The sequence below is a fragment of the Colletes gigas genome, unplaced genomic scaffold (assembly GCF_013123115.1).
Source record: "Colletes gigas isolate AHSC1104 unplaced genomic scaffold, ASM1312311v1 Colletes_gigas_Sc00017, whole genome shotgun sequence".
Classification (NCBI taxonomy): Eukaryota; Metazoa; Arthropoda; class Insecta; order Hymenoptera; family Colletidae; genus Colletes; species Colletes gigas.
The window spans coordinates 1,888,622-1,905,277 of NW_025106646.1; the positions used below are offsets into that span (position 1 = coordinate 1,888,622).

At 36.1% G+C, this 16,656-nt stretch overlaps 1 protein-coding gene across 1 annotated transcript in view; it reads left to right on the forward strand.

Annotated features, from left to right (window-relative positions):
- The first annotated feature begins 14,514 nt into the window (after positions 1 to 14,514).
- The window catches only part of LOC122400317 (protein stum), a 35,692-nt gene continuing 33,550 nt past the window's right edge, over positions 14,515 to 16,656 (forward strand). The window contains exons 1-2 of the mRNA XM_043401711.1: positions 14,515 to 14,545; positions 15,529 to 15,590. Coding sequence (XP_043257646.1) covers positions 14,515 to 14,545; positions 15,529 to 15,590 — 93 coding nt within the window. The remainder of the gene's footprint in view (positions 14,546 to 15,528; positions 15,591 to 16,656) is intronic.

Below are 16,656 nucleotides of genomic sequence, written 5' to 3' on the forward strand. Positions count from 1 at the left end.
ACACTCATTTTTTGGAAAGCAATACTAATGTTATGGAATGATTGGAGATACAATATTATCATTGTTTATTTAGTCCATATACAAGGGATATTGTTAAGAACGTATATGACTAATATAAAGTATTAATGTTTCGATGTGTAGATATCAATGACTGTAAGCGAAGAAACTCTTAAATTGGGCGTTTCGATGTGTCCGTGTGTGTCACGGGTGTGGGTGTTAAGGGGTTAGTAGCTAAACTCGAGACGATCCTGCACGTTCCCACTACCTGATCATGCTTAGATCCCGAGTAATATGACCAAAATCTTACTCGTAATGAAATCGTAAGAGAAATGTTGAGAAAACTTGGTTTTGGTCGCTTTATTTATACTTATAGTTTTCTCGCGGCTAACAGGACATATTTTCATGCATTAAGGTCGTCCCATATGTTCGTGACGAGTTTTGCACTACAACTTAAAGCAATATTTCAAAGGTGTCATGGAATTTAATGGAAAACCGTAAACCCCTTTTCATTAAACGACTCCTGCCCCTTCCTTTGGAAAAGCCATTATATCGTCGCTATAAAACTTCTTTGATTGTTACAATGTAATTCAAAGCTGTTCCTTGAAACGTCATTTTCAAATTAGTTAATTACTAATAAGCCCGAAAATTGTTGTATACTCTCCAGTTATTAAGTGCTTTAGGAAAGGTTTAGTTTTATTATATGCTAATAAAAATAATAAGAAAATTTTATATTTGTTTCAAATTTCTGTGAATTGTTGATGCTGTTTAAAATTTCTAAAATCCTCTGAGCTGACAAATTCTAGAAAACAAATAAAATTTGTCAGTTCAGGCAATTTTAAACATTCTAACATCATGAAACAATTGATTTCTTGATCGTGCTTGAGCCTGATTGCATGAATATTTTCATTAGCATACAATAAAACCGAACATTATAAGAAATAAAATACAACAGTCTCCAGGTTTATTAGTGAATAAACAATTTAAAAATGTCAATGGTTTAATAAAAAGCATTGAACTATATCTTAATAAAAAATCAAAGAAGTTTTGTAGCGACGATACAATGGCTCTGCCAAAAGAAGGGGAGGGAGTTGTCGAACGAAGAGAGGTTTACTGTTTTTCATAAAATTCCATTACATATTTAAAATATTGCTTTAAGCTATAGAACAAAACTCGTCATATTTTAATTAATTTCCATTATCCATTCGCTTTTGTCCTCGATTGTAAATAGAGTTCCACTCCAAACCGCGATGTCCACAAAATGCCACATGTAAATCATTTAAAAATGTCAATGCTTTAATAAGAAAAAGTTTAGTAAAAAAAAAAATTTAGTAAAAGCTACATCTTAATAAAAAATCAAAGAAGTTTTGTAGCGACGATACAATGGCTCTGCCAAAAGAAGGGGAGGGAGTTGTCGAACAAGGAGAGGTTTACTGTTTTTCATAAAATTTCATTACATGTAAAGCTATAGACCAAAACTCTGCACGAACATATGGGACAACCTAATATTTTAATTAATTTCCACTATCCATTCGCTTCTGTCATCGACTGTAAATGGAGTTCCACTCCAAACCGCGATGTCCACAAAATGCCACCCTTTCCTTTACGCTGGAAATGAGCGCCGTAGATCCTCCGGCGAAGAAATTGCTGGTTTATCAGCGTCGTTTCCTTGGACGCCTGGACATCGCGCGAGCGCCTCCCAAGTGACCAACCTCGTACCCTCGCTTTCACGACGTGCAGCCGAGTCGGCCAACCCCGCGGCAGTAAGGACGCGTTCGTGCTCACGCGAAGACGCGGACCGACGCCGCGGCCGACCGACGTCGATGCCGACTACCGACCCTTCCTTGAGGCTTGCACCCTCGTAAATGCACCCTGCCCGGCGACTCGGCCTCGCTGTCCACCTGGTAGCCAGGTAAGCCATCGACTACGTCTTCCTAAACTTTGGCTTACTTTGGGCGCTCGGCCGTCGAGTTTGGAATTAACCAACGTGGAATCTCGTTTCCTCGGTTCACGAAGTGCAAAGTATACTCGCTCGGAAGACACCAATCACCTTGACGCAACATCGTCCGGGCGGTAAACGTTAAAAAACAAGTGTAGAAAATACGATCTCGACCGGAGACACTCCAAACAATTAACGCTGCCTTCATCCCCCACTGCTTTCGCTGGCTGTACTTCTTCCAACGAGCATTCCACGGAACTATTTTTGTCCCCTTGTATCAACGCTTCGAATCCGCTTCGATGATTCAGAACGTTAGATTTGTGGTGTTTAACATTATTCTTTTGCTCCGTGTGTTTGCGACTGGGTTCGATCCGGTTGGACGTGTTCGTGAAAATAGCGACCACCGACGTTTCTCTGTGATGTATCACCGTACTGTAATATGTCTTGTTGTATATCCGACACCGGTAAGATAACGTTCGAGAAGTGTAAAAAATATAATCTTAACGATTCACGAATACGTCGTTTTCACCCCCTGCTGTTACGTTGGCTTTGATTCTTCCAGTACGCCGCGAAACTATTTCCGTCACTTTGTATCCGTATTTAGGATTGCGTTGGACTCCGTGATGTTAATCGTTTGTTGTGTTCGCGGGTGGCTAGGTGGGTTTTGAAATTTCTTGACGCATCGATGGAATTCGCGGCGGCTCGGCTCTCGTGACTGGCGAGCACGAGGTCGTACTTGAAATTTCATGGGTCAGGCCGTTTTTTTTTCGGTCTGGGCTGGATAACATCTGCCCGCGCGATTATTATAACGGCTACCTTGACGCAGCGCCCCGCGCTGATTGCCCGCGAACGTATCACAGGAACGTACGAATGGTCGCGGCTGTTTCACTTCGCGATTCCTCGAGGTTAAACTCGTTCATGCGTCGGCAGACGTCCGGGAACGCTCGCGAGGAAGGTGATCGATGGATCCAGATCACGGCGCGTAGATCTCCTGAACCCAGGACGTTTTAAACATTCGCAAAGGTCGCTTACTCTTTAGAAGCTCTGGTATATTTAAAAGAAAATTAGTTTTTGCGCAACGAACAATATTTTCGACCCTGATTGCAAAAAGTATTGTCGTGGATTCACTAATAAAAGTTCAGTAGATTCAGTAGATCTGGTATATTTAAATAAAATTGTAATTGTAAAAAATATTATTGCATTTGATCGTTTGAAAAGTCACCCCTAATATAGGTAATTTAAGTTTGTTCGAATTGGTTAAACGAAAATAAATAATTGTGAAGATTTGTGTATGCAAAACACGACGATGTAATCTTAATATTTGTTGGTCTTATCGAACGGAGAATTAAATTATTTTTTATTTTCCAGTCTTCTTTAGGAAAATTCTAACATAATTAAAGACTGTAACAAAATAATTCCTGTTTACAAAGTTAACTAAAATAAAACGCTAAATGAATCGATACGTTCCAAATTAAAAGAAAATAAATGGATTGAAAAATGATTAGAAAGATGACCGGCGACAGTGGTCATTCTTAAAATACTTGGAACAAACAACTACTTGTAAAGCTTTAAATAAGTTTGACGCCATTGAAACATTAAATATTTCTATTTTTCACGCTATAATTAGAACAAATTTCGAGGACACTCGTAGACATGGAAAACTTGCGTGGCAGTCGACGCGTTAATAGCGTCGTATCTAAAACAGAATCTTGTAGATAAGCTTAATCGGTTGGTTCAACTAACAGATACAAAACAAAATGGAGGAATATTGTTCTTTGCATTGTAACTGTTAGCGTTTACAGATAAAACGTACTGATTACGAGAGAGAATTTCTTATCTAGTTTTGATATGCAGATACGAGAATTCTATAAATGCGAGGGCCGGATCGAGAGGCCCAGCTGGCCCCTTCTCTGGCAGGGCCTCTGGTTGATGATTCAATCGTGGAAATGTTGCGCGCGCGAGCAGCGGTCTCCGTGGACGGATTTGAATCAGATCGATAAAAGTCCAACTGTTCCACTTAAGGAGGAAAAATCCTACGGAATTTCCTTGTTTCTTGGCCCGATAAAGCTTCGTGTCCGACAATTTTCTAGCGGACTTTATTTTAGATACCAAATCAAGCGTACTTCATCGTCGTTAAAAGCTAGTTCCGTTTCGAGTAACTATGAAATCAACAGTTACAATTTGTTATACAGCATAATGCACCCAATAGAAGCCCAATGCAAACAATTTCTATTTTCGTGTCTTCTTTCGGGGACATTTACTAATCGATAAGAAATAATTCCTTGTTCGAAGGATGAAACGAAATTCATCCAATGGAGGATTGAATTGTTTATTGATGGCCATGTAAATATTACATAAATTCTATTGAATAAATAGGAAAATAGAATTACAATGCGCCAAATACGAAACTTGATATAAACGATTGTTATTTAGAATGTATATTAATTGATTTACAAGAAATAATTTCTTATTTGACGGGTAAAATGCATGATGAAATTGTTTATCGAAGGCCACGTGAATATTGCATAAATTATATCGCTACAGGCTTGTCGAATTTTTTTTATTACGATTCTCACCGTTCTTGGAACATTGATCATAATCTTATCTTTCATGAATCTCCAAAGAAAGGATCTAGAGACGTAATATTAGGCAAAGAAGGAGGCCACGCAAAAGACGCATCATGTCCTAATCATCTGTTATTAAATTTGCTATTTAGATGTGGATCAAATAATTGTTCTTTTATCGAAGATAAAATAAAACTTCTAGAAAAAGATTTTCTAAAATACTATAACAAATTGTACTTGTTAATGAATTATCAAACAAGCATCTAATAATTACAGTATCCATAATGTCAAACCAAAGTTCCGAGGCTATCGATACTGGAACGCTATTGTTCCCTTCTAATGAGGATTTTCAGGTGGCCAATAATGTAAATTATGTCTATTAATGTGGCCATTGTTGGTCAATGTTGTAAATAGGCTTGGAATACTACAGTGGTTTCTGTGTTAAGCTATTGCGAGGAAAATGTAGTTAAACGTGAAATACAGTATACATAGGAAGCTAAGAAACGCTCATATTAAAATTAAACACTGTTATGAACGTGAACGAATAATTTAATTAAAAAAAAATATTTTATTTTTATATCTGGGACTACAGTAATAATAATTGCAAACGTTATGTTACACATAAGTACGTTTGTAGCCCATTAAAAATTTTAACATTTATTCAGACGTTTTCGACCCTTGTTAAGGTCTTCTTCAGTAAAAAAATTAATCTATAATAATTTATATAAATGTATAGGTAAAAAGTAGCTGTAAAAAGAAAGAAGAATGAAAAAATTACGATAAAATAAAATAGTAATATTGTTATATAGTAGCAAAATTATAATAGTAGTATAATTTTCTTCGAGGGTGGTTTTAGAAAATGTGAAAAGAAAAATTTTATAAATTTTAATACAAAGTCAATCAATTTTGATGAGTTTCAAATGGCTGAATCCTAACCAGTAGTTAATAACGAATAAAAGTTATAATTATTATGATTATTTTTCAGTCCTATATTTGTTATTAAACTTATAAACTAAACCATTTAATTTTTTCAATATACCTTAGTTTTTCTTTAAACGAAAAACTTATATATTCCCAAACACTTCATGTCGAAGAAATTACAGTTATGGTTAAAATCGATGGATTAAAAAACTGTTTCTATCAGTTACAAAACCAAATAAAAATTTCAATCTAAATAAAAATTCACGCGCAAAACAAAATTACAGTTTTAATCTAGACACAATTTCATGGACAAATTAAACCATGACTTTAATCTAAATTTAAATTCACCTGTGTGTGAGTGTTCCCGCGTTATTTTCACTTTATACGGCGGCGTTTCAATTTATCTTGCAAAATTATTTTTCGTTTTAAATTTTCAACTGTGAAAAACGGGCTAAAAAGTGTTTCTAACAAGTTTTGTTAGAAACGAGTGGAGTATATTCAGAATTGTACAAATTTGTGTGGCATTAAAAATTAAAAGGTAGAAAATCAGGAAACTTTGCATGGAAGTTTCAATTTCTCAGATTTTTTGTCATGGATTAAGATAAAAATGAAGTAAAACTAAAACATAATTTCGTATGACTAATTACTAGACTGCGGATCTTTATGCAAATTCATATTTTTATTAATAGGATTAATAAAATGGGAGCTTTGTAGATGATTGTCTCAACCCTTAAATATAATAATTCGTATCTTACTTTAAGTATTTCTTATATTTTTGCATATTAAGTGCATTCTGTAGTTTCTTGAGAATTAAAATTCCCCATAAATGCATAAACATCCGCAGTCTACTAATTACTAAATAAAGTTATATCAAATGTTTACATTTGGGGCTTCTTCATCGATGTCAATGATTTTGATATTTTTAGAAAGCAATTTTTTAATATTCTGACGCAAAAAATAAGCGTAGTTTGCACTTAATTTTGGAGCTATTGTTGTTACAAATCTATTACAATTAATGCTTATGCACTAGAAGCTGACGTTAAATAAATATTGAAATGATGACGAAGAAGCCCTTTATGTAAACATTTACCAAAATTATATTATTCTACAAATCATAGGTAAACTGTTGAAGTAGTAATTTTAATTTTTTAGGAGCACAAGTGCCTTTTGACTTTGTTAAGACATCATTCACTTAAAATATTTGACATTAATGGCCAACATAATAATTTTTCCACCAACTCGTACACCTTAGGATAGTGTCAAACGAATTTCGTCCTTTCCGATAATACGTTTACCTCGACGTAATAATTTCCCAAGATCAATGTTAAATCGACGCTCGTGTAATGGACGTTCTGCCGCGTATCGTTCGATACGTTCCTTTTTTTGACGTGTCCGCGAAACCACAGAAATTAATATACATGCACGCGCTTGCATTTCGCTGTTGATCGATGACAATTGTCAAGGAACACGATGCCTTGGCGCGACCCGCCGCGGAGACGTTTGAATTAAAGCAACGACAACGACTCGGCACGCGAGAAGTTTTGTTACTGGTCTCGAGTGGACGGAAAATATGTGTGCTGATCGCTTCCGTGTAATAAAAAACGAAAAGAGAGAGAAAAATAAAGAAAAACCGTGCGACCACATAATCTCAACTACGCCGAAATTTATCGTTCCAAATTAACTGCAATTATGTCGCTTCGAAGTTATGGCCAGAACGATACGGCGCGACGGTAAGCGTTTGCGTTCCGTAGTCTCGAAATAACCATTCGCGATGGAACAATGCGCATAGAATTTCGATCGTATCGAAATTCCTAATTTTTATTACCCTTTGATTACACATCGACGCTGCCTTTTGAAATCCCAAGGAATTTCGCGATCGATAAAGAGAAACTACACTTAAAATTCAATTCGGATTCCTCAACGTTCGAATAAAAACAATATGGCTGTTCCATTTTCTTTCTCTCTATGTTTCATCGTTAAATAAATCTTATTTTTATGTTATTCACGTGTGCAGACTCAGGATTCTGTATAAAAAGTGAAATTTAGCTATAATGGCTTGGTAGCGATACTTTAACCATCGTTTTTTATCTTTTCATTCTTAACAATAGCTTGTTTGAAACTAATACTTATTTATGATATCAACAAGTGTGCTCTTTAGTATTTAATTATTAATTATTTCGAATTGTTCTGGTTGAAGTAAAATTTCTTCCGCAGAGAATGCATGCAAACAAAGCTACGAATTTGCCTCCATTTTGCGCCAGCTTAATGCTCCGATGACGAGGCGCGTTTAACGAGGTCCAAACTTGAACGATAACCTCTTGCAACATTTTCCACGTACGACATTATTAGTAACAATTAGCCGGCGATGAGGCGCAGGAAAGGATAGCCATCGTTTTAATTAGCTTCTGTTGCGTAAAGTTTGCTTAAGTTGGAGCGTCAACGAAGCTCGAAGAGGAACACGCTTTCTTTTTTTTATACGCTTTAATTGGGCTAGTCGGGAGGTCGAATTTTAGCGAATACATTTTGCAAACAACGCATGCATAAATTTTTATACTTTAAGAACTTGGATTCGACATAGATTCGATATAATTTTGGCGCCAAAATTTGAATTTATGATCAAGTTACGATGTTTGAGGAGTCATTTGACATACAAAATTCGAACGATAGTGCACGTGTAGAGCGAGACTTTATTCAACAATGATGACGATTTCTAATGATTACAATTTTTTTCGCAAGGCAGAAGACTTGACATCACTTTTAGCTGCAGTTTTGAATTAACTATAATTTAATTTTAAAGATACAAAGATGGATAGCTTGTTATGTTCGATTTAGTTTATTTATCGTGTCATTGTGACTTTAAGTTTACAATATTGATCGAACAGTCTGTAGAATAATTGTCAACTCTAAATTACTGTTTGAACACCAAACGATTGAAGACACATTACACGTGTGTACACAGGTCCCTTTCTACAATATTTATAATTACAAAGATTGTAATTTCAGTGTAACAAATCGTTACAATAAAATTATTCGTCGATTCAAATTTAACTATTAATTTATATCTTTCGATCAATGTATGCCATTTTCTCGTCACACCAATTTTCTCGCAAAAGTAAAAAGAAATTTGAATCACAAGAAAGTCGAGAAATGAAAATTCTGAAATGCGTATTCCGAGGGATCAGAACACCAGGAGGTGGTAAAAATAGCAGTGTCATCGGCGTAGAAAGCCAGACGAGTTGTTTGCATTTCTTCGGCGGATCATCGATATAAAAACGCGCTTTCCACGGGCAGGATTTCTTATTGCACGGTCTGTCACAACGTATTTACAGCGAAATAATAAATCGACCAGCCGGCAACGAGAGTAGAAAACGCGAATCCTCATCCACGAGGATCAACGACCCCGTATGCGTCGGCTGTATTCATCGGGCAAGGAAGTTCCGCGCGGCGTAACGATCATGTAATACCCGATTATTTCGCGAGGCAGTCGAGCAGGGATCGTCGAATTAATTGTTACGCAAAGCTAAGCGATTCCACGGTTCATCTTACCGGGAACGTTTGCATTAGCAAACGCATTAATTAACGTCATTTACCTGGGAACGTTTATTATCCATTCCGTTGCGCGTCTCAGGCATCCATAAACGTCATGTGTGTCTCCTCAGACGTCATTTTTCGTTCGCGTTTCCCGAGAAATCATTCTTAACACTAGAACTACCAAAGCAGTCAAAATGACCCATTCGTAATTTCTAATAAAACTTGTAAAAAATTTACTCGACTGAATTTTTGAAAAATTATAATTTTCTATAAGAGAATATATAAACACTTATTTCCATTGAATTATATATTTCTTCGCGTATCTATCGTTTCAATTTCTTTGGTACAAATAAACACACCATAATTGTCGGTAGTTTTAGTGTTAATGTATCGTTTGCAAAGCTTGGTTCCAAGCAGAGTTGGCTAAAAATTATTAACATTTTATTTAGCTCTACGAATCAGGATCGAAACGACTGAAAAATTGTTCAAATTTTGAATCAGAAAGTTTTACAACGATGGATAACAGACAGAATCGAGTAGAAATTGCTTGTCTAATTGTTGCAAGAATTAAAGTAAGGAAAACAGTATAAAAGAGAGACTGAAATTAAAAATAAAAAATAAATTCTGTTATTCGAGACTTTTAGAAATATATTTATCAATGTATTGTTAAATATCCTTCCAGTACTACGTTCGTTTCGTCTAGTTTCGTTCATTCTAATGAGTTTATATCATGTTTCTAAATTATGCTGGACCGAGTAAAATATTTTTCGAAGTTTAATAAACTCGTAGAACAGTTCGATAATGTTCTACAGCGGTGAACGTATATCGCACCTAGGATTACTTGCATAATTTGAATATTTTTCGCGCATGTATGCATACTTTACGTGCCTAAATGTCATATGTTCTTTGCATATCTTACGCGCATAAACATCTAGGGTCTAATCATTAAAATTAAAAAAATGTTCACCGTCGTGATCCATGTTTCTGTGAAAAATGGATCCCACACAGTTTTCGACCTCTCGCGTTTCTACCGCCTTTTTCGATTTCCGATCGCAATTAGATAGAGTGGGCACTGGTCGTGCCTGGAAAATCGTCGATCATGTCACGTGCTCCTCGGGCTCGTATCTCATAAAACGGTTTCCACGGTGTCAAGGTCACAGTCGGATCTCTGGAATGATTCTCAGAATTGTGGCGTGCCATTCAACGGAAAAATAATGACTACACTTCGCAACATTTAAAGGTCAAAAATGATTTAGATCGGCCCCACAAGAACTTCGACGCTCCGAAGAATGGGTCAATTTTATTCTGAACTTTATTTTGAGCTCGATTCATCGGGTATCAAATGAAAAACGATTATTCTTTGGAACTATTCCCATTCGATCTGTGAAAATCGACGTTTGGGTTAATTTCACTCTGAACTTTATTTTGAGCTCGTTGCATCAGACATCAAATAAAAAACGTTTATTCTTTGGAATTGTTCTCATTCGATCTGTGGAAATCGTTTCTTTTTTAGACAAGTATCGATCTTTTAAAGTGATTAGTTGTTACAAACAGGTACGAAATACTGTAGAAGTTTGATGTGACAATCTAATGACTCAGAGGGTGTATTTTATAGTTCAAGTTATGTATCATACACATACATTAATTTACAGTTATAAAAATTCTTAGAATTACCAAGAATTAAATTCATATACACGATATATGAATATTCTGTTTAAATAAATAAAATTCCCAAAGATCGAACATTAAAATATAAAACTTGTTTTTCAATAAACGATTAATAAACGATAATCTATTACATAATTTCCAGTTAATTTTTTTAAGAGAAAAAAAAGAACATGCACGATTTGCGTCGATTTAAATTACGTTCGTGACCAAGCAGACCATACAATTTTTAACTAAAAGAAGGGTCAATGGTTCCAAAGTTCATGAGAGAAAAGATTTTTCAGGGAATCGATTTGAACTCGAAATCGTTTTCAGAATTTATTTTTTTCTACAGGAACCGAAAATCCCCAGTTTCGAGTCGTTGAATTTTTATTCGTTCGCCCCAGTTAGTGGCTCGACCCGTCGAGCGGATTTTCCATTAACAATTTAAGGAACCTAATTGCCGGAAACGATCTTGCATACGCCTCGATGTTGTTTTGCAGTTGAGCCGCGCTTTACGAAGCGATCGCGTTACAGTTTGCGCGAATGGTTCTCAGCATCGGAAGTCTCTGGGATCTAAAATCTGCTTTGGATCACGCTCGATGCTAAAACGGTAGCAATTTCTACGCTTTCAAATAAATTAAACATTTTTTTTATTTAGAAAAATTTTAACGAGCTTTCGACACGTTTAACGTTTGATAATTTTGACTCGTCAGTGATGCACAGTGCGAGAATAATGTGAAATCGTGGAGGTTGTAGTGAAATGCGATTCGTGGCACCGGTATTCATCGTGTCAGATCACGTGTTTGTTCTTGTAGAGGTACACTTTCCGTGATTACCTTAGCGTGCTATCAAAATCACTCAAAATGGAACGTATTTATAATATTAAAGGGTGCATAATATTAGAGATCAAAATTGGGGTTGCAGATTAACTACCCTTCGTGTTCCTCCGATCTGATCCTATTTCAAAATTTGATATTCGAAATTGTTCGTTACGTATACTATGTAAGACCAAGTTTTAATTGATGAACCACCTTATCAGCATTGATCTTGTTTTTTTTTTTTTGGAACTGAACTTTTCTTTAAATGTTTGAATTTTCTGATTAATATAATACATTATGCATATTTATTAGTCTTTGAGGCTTATTTTATGATAGAATGTGGTATCTGCCTACTGACATTGTATTAATTTGTTTGAAATATTGATATGTTTAAATTATGTTAAAAACAATTAAAGCACAAATGCTGTTGAAATCATTTTAAATTCAAAAAATGAAATGGGAAACGAAAATAATTATCCTTTAACAGTTTATATAATAGAAATTTCATCATTGCCAACGTTTTAAGCATTAATTATTAGCTCTTATAGGGAGGTTGGAGCGGGAGGTGGAGGGGGGGGGGGGATGATTCCGGAGAATCAGGCGGGGTTCAGGAGAGGGAGGGGTACGGTGGACCATATTTACGTACGTATTAGCTCTTATAGAAAAACAGTAGCATCTTCAAAACAAGAAATTAAACAAACAGGTATTAATTCTAATAAAATTTATCTCACAATCGATAACTCACACTGAAGATAATTCTACTATTTATATTAATGAAGAAGACTACTTTTGCTTACTTTGCAATTAATCGAAAATAGAATGCATAAAATATTAAACATGGGTTCATGAAAGTTGTGGAGACGTATTGAAAAGAACAAATATTTATTATCAACCCTGCTGTGTTAAATAACCATAAATATATTTCTAGTTCTTACTTTACGTTAAATACTTTCTATTTAATTACTGTTAAAGTACAGCTTAACATGCGTTACAAATTAATTGCATTAAATACGTTATTTCTTAGATATTGAATGTTGTATGGTTTTTTTATTCGTGTTTAACATATATAAGTATGCGTTTATACATACAATCGTATTTTTATTACAACAGATACGATTTAGGAGATGGATTAACATAATCATAACCTTTTATCAATTATTCATTTGTTTGAAGCATTTAAACTTGGAATTTCAATCTTTGGGTTAGATACAAGATATTTTAAGAAATTAAGAAAAAGGGTGGTTAATTTAATAATGTTAATATTGATTTAAGTCTTCTTATAAATTGCATAGAGTTAGGAAAATTTTATTCGCGAACAACAAATTCAAACTGTATTTTTAATTACTTCTCTCTCTATCGATTTAAAAAATCCACCAAATTTTAATCTACAAACAAAACAAACGAAACGTAAAGGAAAGTTAGTTCACGAATGAATCTAAAATTTTTGTTTGTTATTCGTGAATAAAATTTGCAATTTTCTTAAACTTTAATAGTAATAAAACATCTGTGACGTGATTTTACTCTGCTTCCAAACATTCGAACGCTAGCGTAAGCGTCACAATGGGTCGTGTTTTCCGGTTCGATCATCCGTCGATTGTTAGACGCTTCCTCCGAATAATCGAGCTTGAAAAAAGTCGTTTAAAGTCGTTCAAAAGCTAATATCAAACTCCCCCTCCCTACTCGAGCGACGTATCCAGTTCACCGGGAGACTGTTTCGAAGAAGATCGGTAAAACTGTGTTATTCCATGCATCGTCTCTTACTTTCTTGATGCAGCGCGTTCCGTCGGGGGACAGATTTCTAGAAAGCGTGCAACGATCCTCTGGAAACGCCACTACGGCATCGCAGTTCGCAAATCGCGCCACCATTGGCCTGTCCATTAATTCGAAAACGAGCAGTCGTCGTAAATCAACGCGTCGCCCGTACGTGGAGCATCGTCGATTACGTTTCGAGGACGAGGTCGTTCATGTTCGTCCAAGCTCGAATCTTCCCACTGACGAACCTGCCAGGAGCTGACGTTTCCAGTGACGGTCACAGGAATGTCGTTGGACGCGACGCAGTTTTTCCGTCGAGGGCCGTCCACCTGGAAAAAGTCGACGCGATGTATCGGGATCGTCACCTCCGGATGGCGTCTGCGTTGCTATTATTCCAGTGATTATCTTTCATTTATTACCACCGATTATCGTAGGCCGGATAATCCCCTATTCTGCCTCAGTAAGTCGAGTAAAATTTTTCTTCCGAAAACGGAGACAGAGTTGGGATTATCTAGTCACGGTGCCTTGAACTTTAGAGCGAGATCGTTGTGAGTCATTGAAAAACTTCGTGTTTGCGGAGCTGACGGTTGCACGATTTTCGTGAAGTGCCTTTTGTGAAAACGATGAGTAACTCGATAAGAGCGGCTGCGTAACTCGATTGGGAAACGGAGGGAAAAATGTATCAGTGTGCTTGTGATATAACTTTGTTCTTGACAAGTTGATTCGGTTGTCGAAGGAAAAGGAACGGAATATAATAACAAGATTTCATTAACCTATTTTATGTTACACTTCGCCTACAACCATTTGCATCGAAAATGTACGATGTTCAACGGTAAAACTAACGTTTTATAACGAGCGTATCAGCGTGACGAGATTAAAACCTAGTGTCTTGAAGAGTATGTTGGCGAAAACCACACTTAGGAACTAAGGAAACAAGAGAGATGTCTAAAAATTGAAGAAAAGAGTGGGTTAAATTCCGAAGAAACGAAATGGATGTCTTTTTACTTCTGAAACAAGGTTCATCGAGGAAGAGAAGACATTGTTGTCAATGTGTAACCAAAATTCAACTTCTTGCTAATCAAATTCATCATTTGTCTAAATTACTGCTTTCTCAAGCTTTCGTAATAAAAATAAAACTGTATTTATCGTTAAAATATTCCAACACTATGGGATACAAAGCCGCACACGAATTATTTCATAGCAAGTACCAATTCATTACATATGGAATTCATAATTATGCACGAGTATAGCACGTGAACCGCGCCATTGATGGTAATTTTATATATTCATAAACAATTCTGAAAATTTGTAAGGGTCGTTAGTTATATTTACTAAATTTTAGCGTATGTTTGGTGAAGAAAATGGCGGTGGAAAAAGTGAGTTCAACGACAAAAGTGATGAGTATAATTTGCAAAAAGTTGAATTTGGAGCGCAGAACCTTTGCTCAAATATGTTTCAAGAACAATTTTTAAAGTTCTGAACAGAAGGAGGAGATCTCCGGAAGAAGAAGGAGAATTTCTGACCACGAGGCAAGGCTTTCTAACTTGTCGTGGATCGTCCCTTCCTGTTCAGAGTGTTTCGTACCGTTTTGAATGTCGACGTGATAGAAAATAGTGTACGACCCAGGGGAGGGAAGGTAGAAAATGTAGTTCAGCAGCGTCACGGTATGGCGGTAATAAGCATAGCGCGCGTAGCGAGACCGACGCGATCGGGCCGAGCATTCCCGCCTATGAGAGCGTGAATAAAATGCGTATCCCGAGACTGGCTGTCCGCTCAACGAAGCCCAGCAGAAGCAGAATGAATAATCGCAACAGTCGACGAATAATTACGTTGTTCCACGCGGCTCTGTTAATTGCCAGACCCGGCCACGGGCGAATCTACTCGTTGATCTTCGACCGGAAGAGGAGCAAGGAGCACGATGAACTAGACACAGTCGGAGCCAGCTATTTCAAGGACCGTTTCGCGATCGAATTCCCGGAAACGCGCCTTTTTCTCCCGCGTATCGCGCTGAACGGAGGGCGTTAAAAATGTCGTGTTAATCACGGAGGAACGATCTAATTTGATTTAGCACCGTCGACGGTGGGGTCCCTAATAAACAGAAAACTAGGTCCCCGGTATTTGTTCTATCGTTCGATAATCGTTACGTAAACGATGTATCGACGTGCGAGTGTTCCTTTTGTTTTTAACGCAGAATCGGTAAGCGTGGTATAGAGATTCTGCGATTGTTGTTGTACGTTCGTTAAGCCGTAACGTGCTAAGTAGTAGTTTATCTGACAATCTAAGCAATTCATATTTTATCGGTTATCTTTTCACTGGTCTCGTGTGTTGTTTTCAGCCGAGTTTTCTCTGTGTGTTTCAGGTGAGAGCGACAACGGATCTCGGCGTCCTCCGCATCCTGGTGGTCTGCATGAAGGACTCGAGGTACTATATTTTTTTGGAAAATTACATGGGTCATTCTGATCCAGATAGTATTTTTGGAATTTCGAAATAAGAGAACTATGACATTTTAAACAACTTTTTAAACCTTGTGACAGGTTTAAATTTCGAGGGAATTTAGATTTATATCAGTAGTGGAATGAAATTTTATTTATTCATTGTATATATACAGTCGTTACTTCCACTCGTATTCATACACTATAATGGGGATTCACTATAATATTTTTACCGTAATGTTGTTTATTACACCTATGTTACTTTTATTTGAGAAATGTTTTTGTTTGTTTTTGTGTTTTATAATATTGACAGAGAAGTAATGCCCAATTACAAAACCGATAGAGAGGTATAATAATATAAACAGTATAACAATAACAAACAACATTTAAATCAGCCATAACTCGATCAGTTCCAATGCAGCTTCACTTCGGTGATCAGACGTGAAGTTTTTTTTTCCAACAACGATTTATCAACAATATATTTACAGTTATACATATAGAAACTTAACTTACGTTAAACTTACATAGTCTTTCCTATATAGCTGATGTTTGAAAGCCCCCTGCCTTTCTTTGTGGTTCTACCTTCCATTATGGAACATTTTAGATATTATATCTATTTTTCTTTTAAATTTATCACAGTGTGATGTTCAAAAATATACACTTTCTACTGAAGAATTATCTTTTTCTTACAGGAAAAGTTTAATGAAAATCTGCTTATGAAAATTGCATTTATTAGATACGTTACTTACATTCAGTCTTTCTTTCATTTTTACTGTACTAACCTAATTTTACTTTGTTGTACTAACAGTTTCCTTATATCTGCATATAACTATGCGATGTATATCTATGTAGATGTGAACCAGTGTTTCTAACACTATCGTTGAAAAGGTTTGTTTTTTATTTATTCAAATACAAACCTTTAGATATCTCAATGGAATATACCAATTTCAAAATGTAACGCATAGATACGAGTGGGAGCAACTATATATTAACCATTCCTGACCACTATCACAATACCAAGCTTATAATACCTTTTGAAATATTTCTACTTAAAA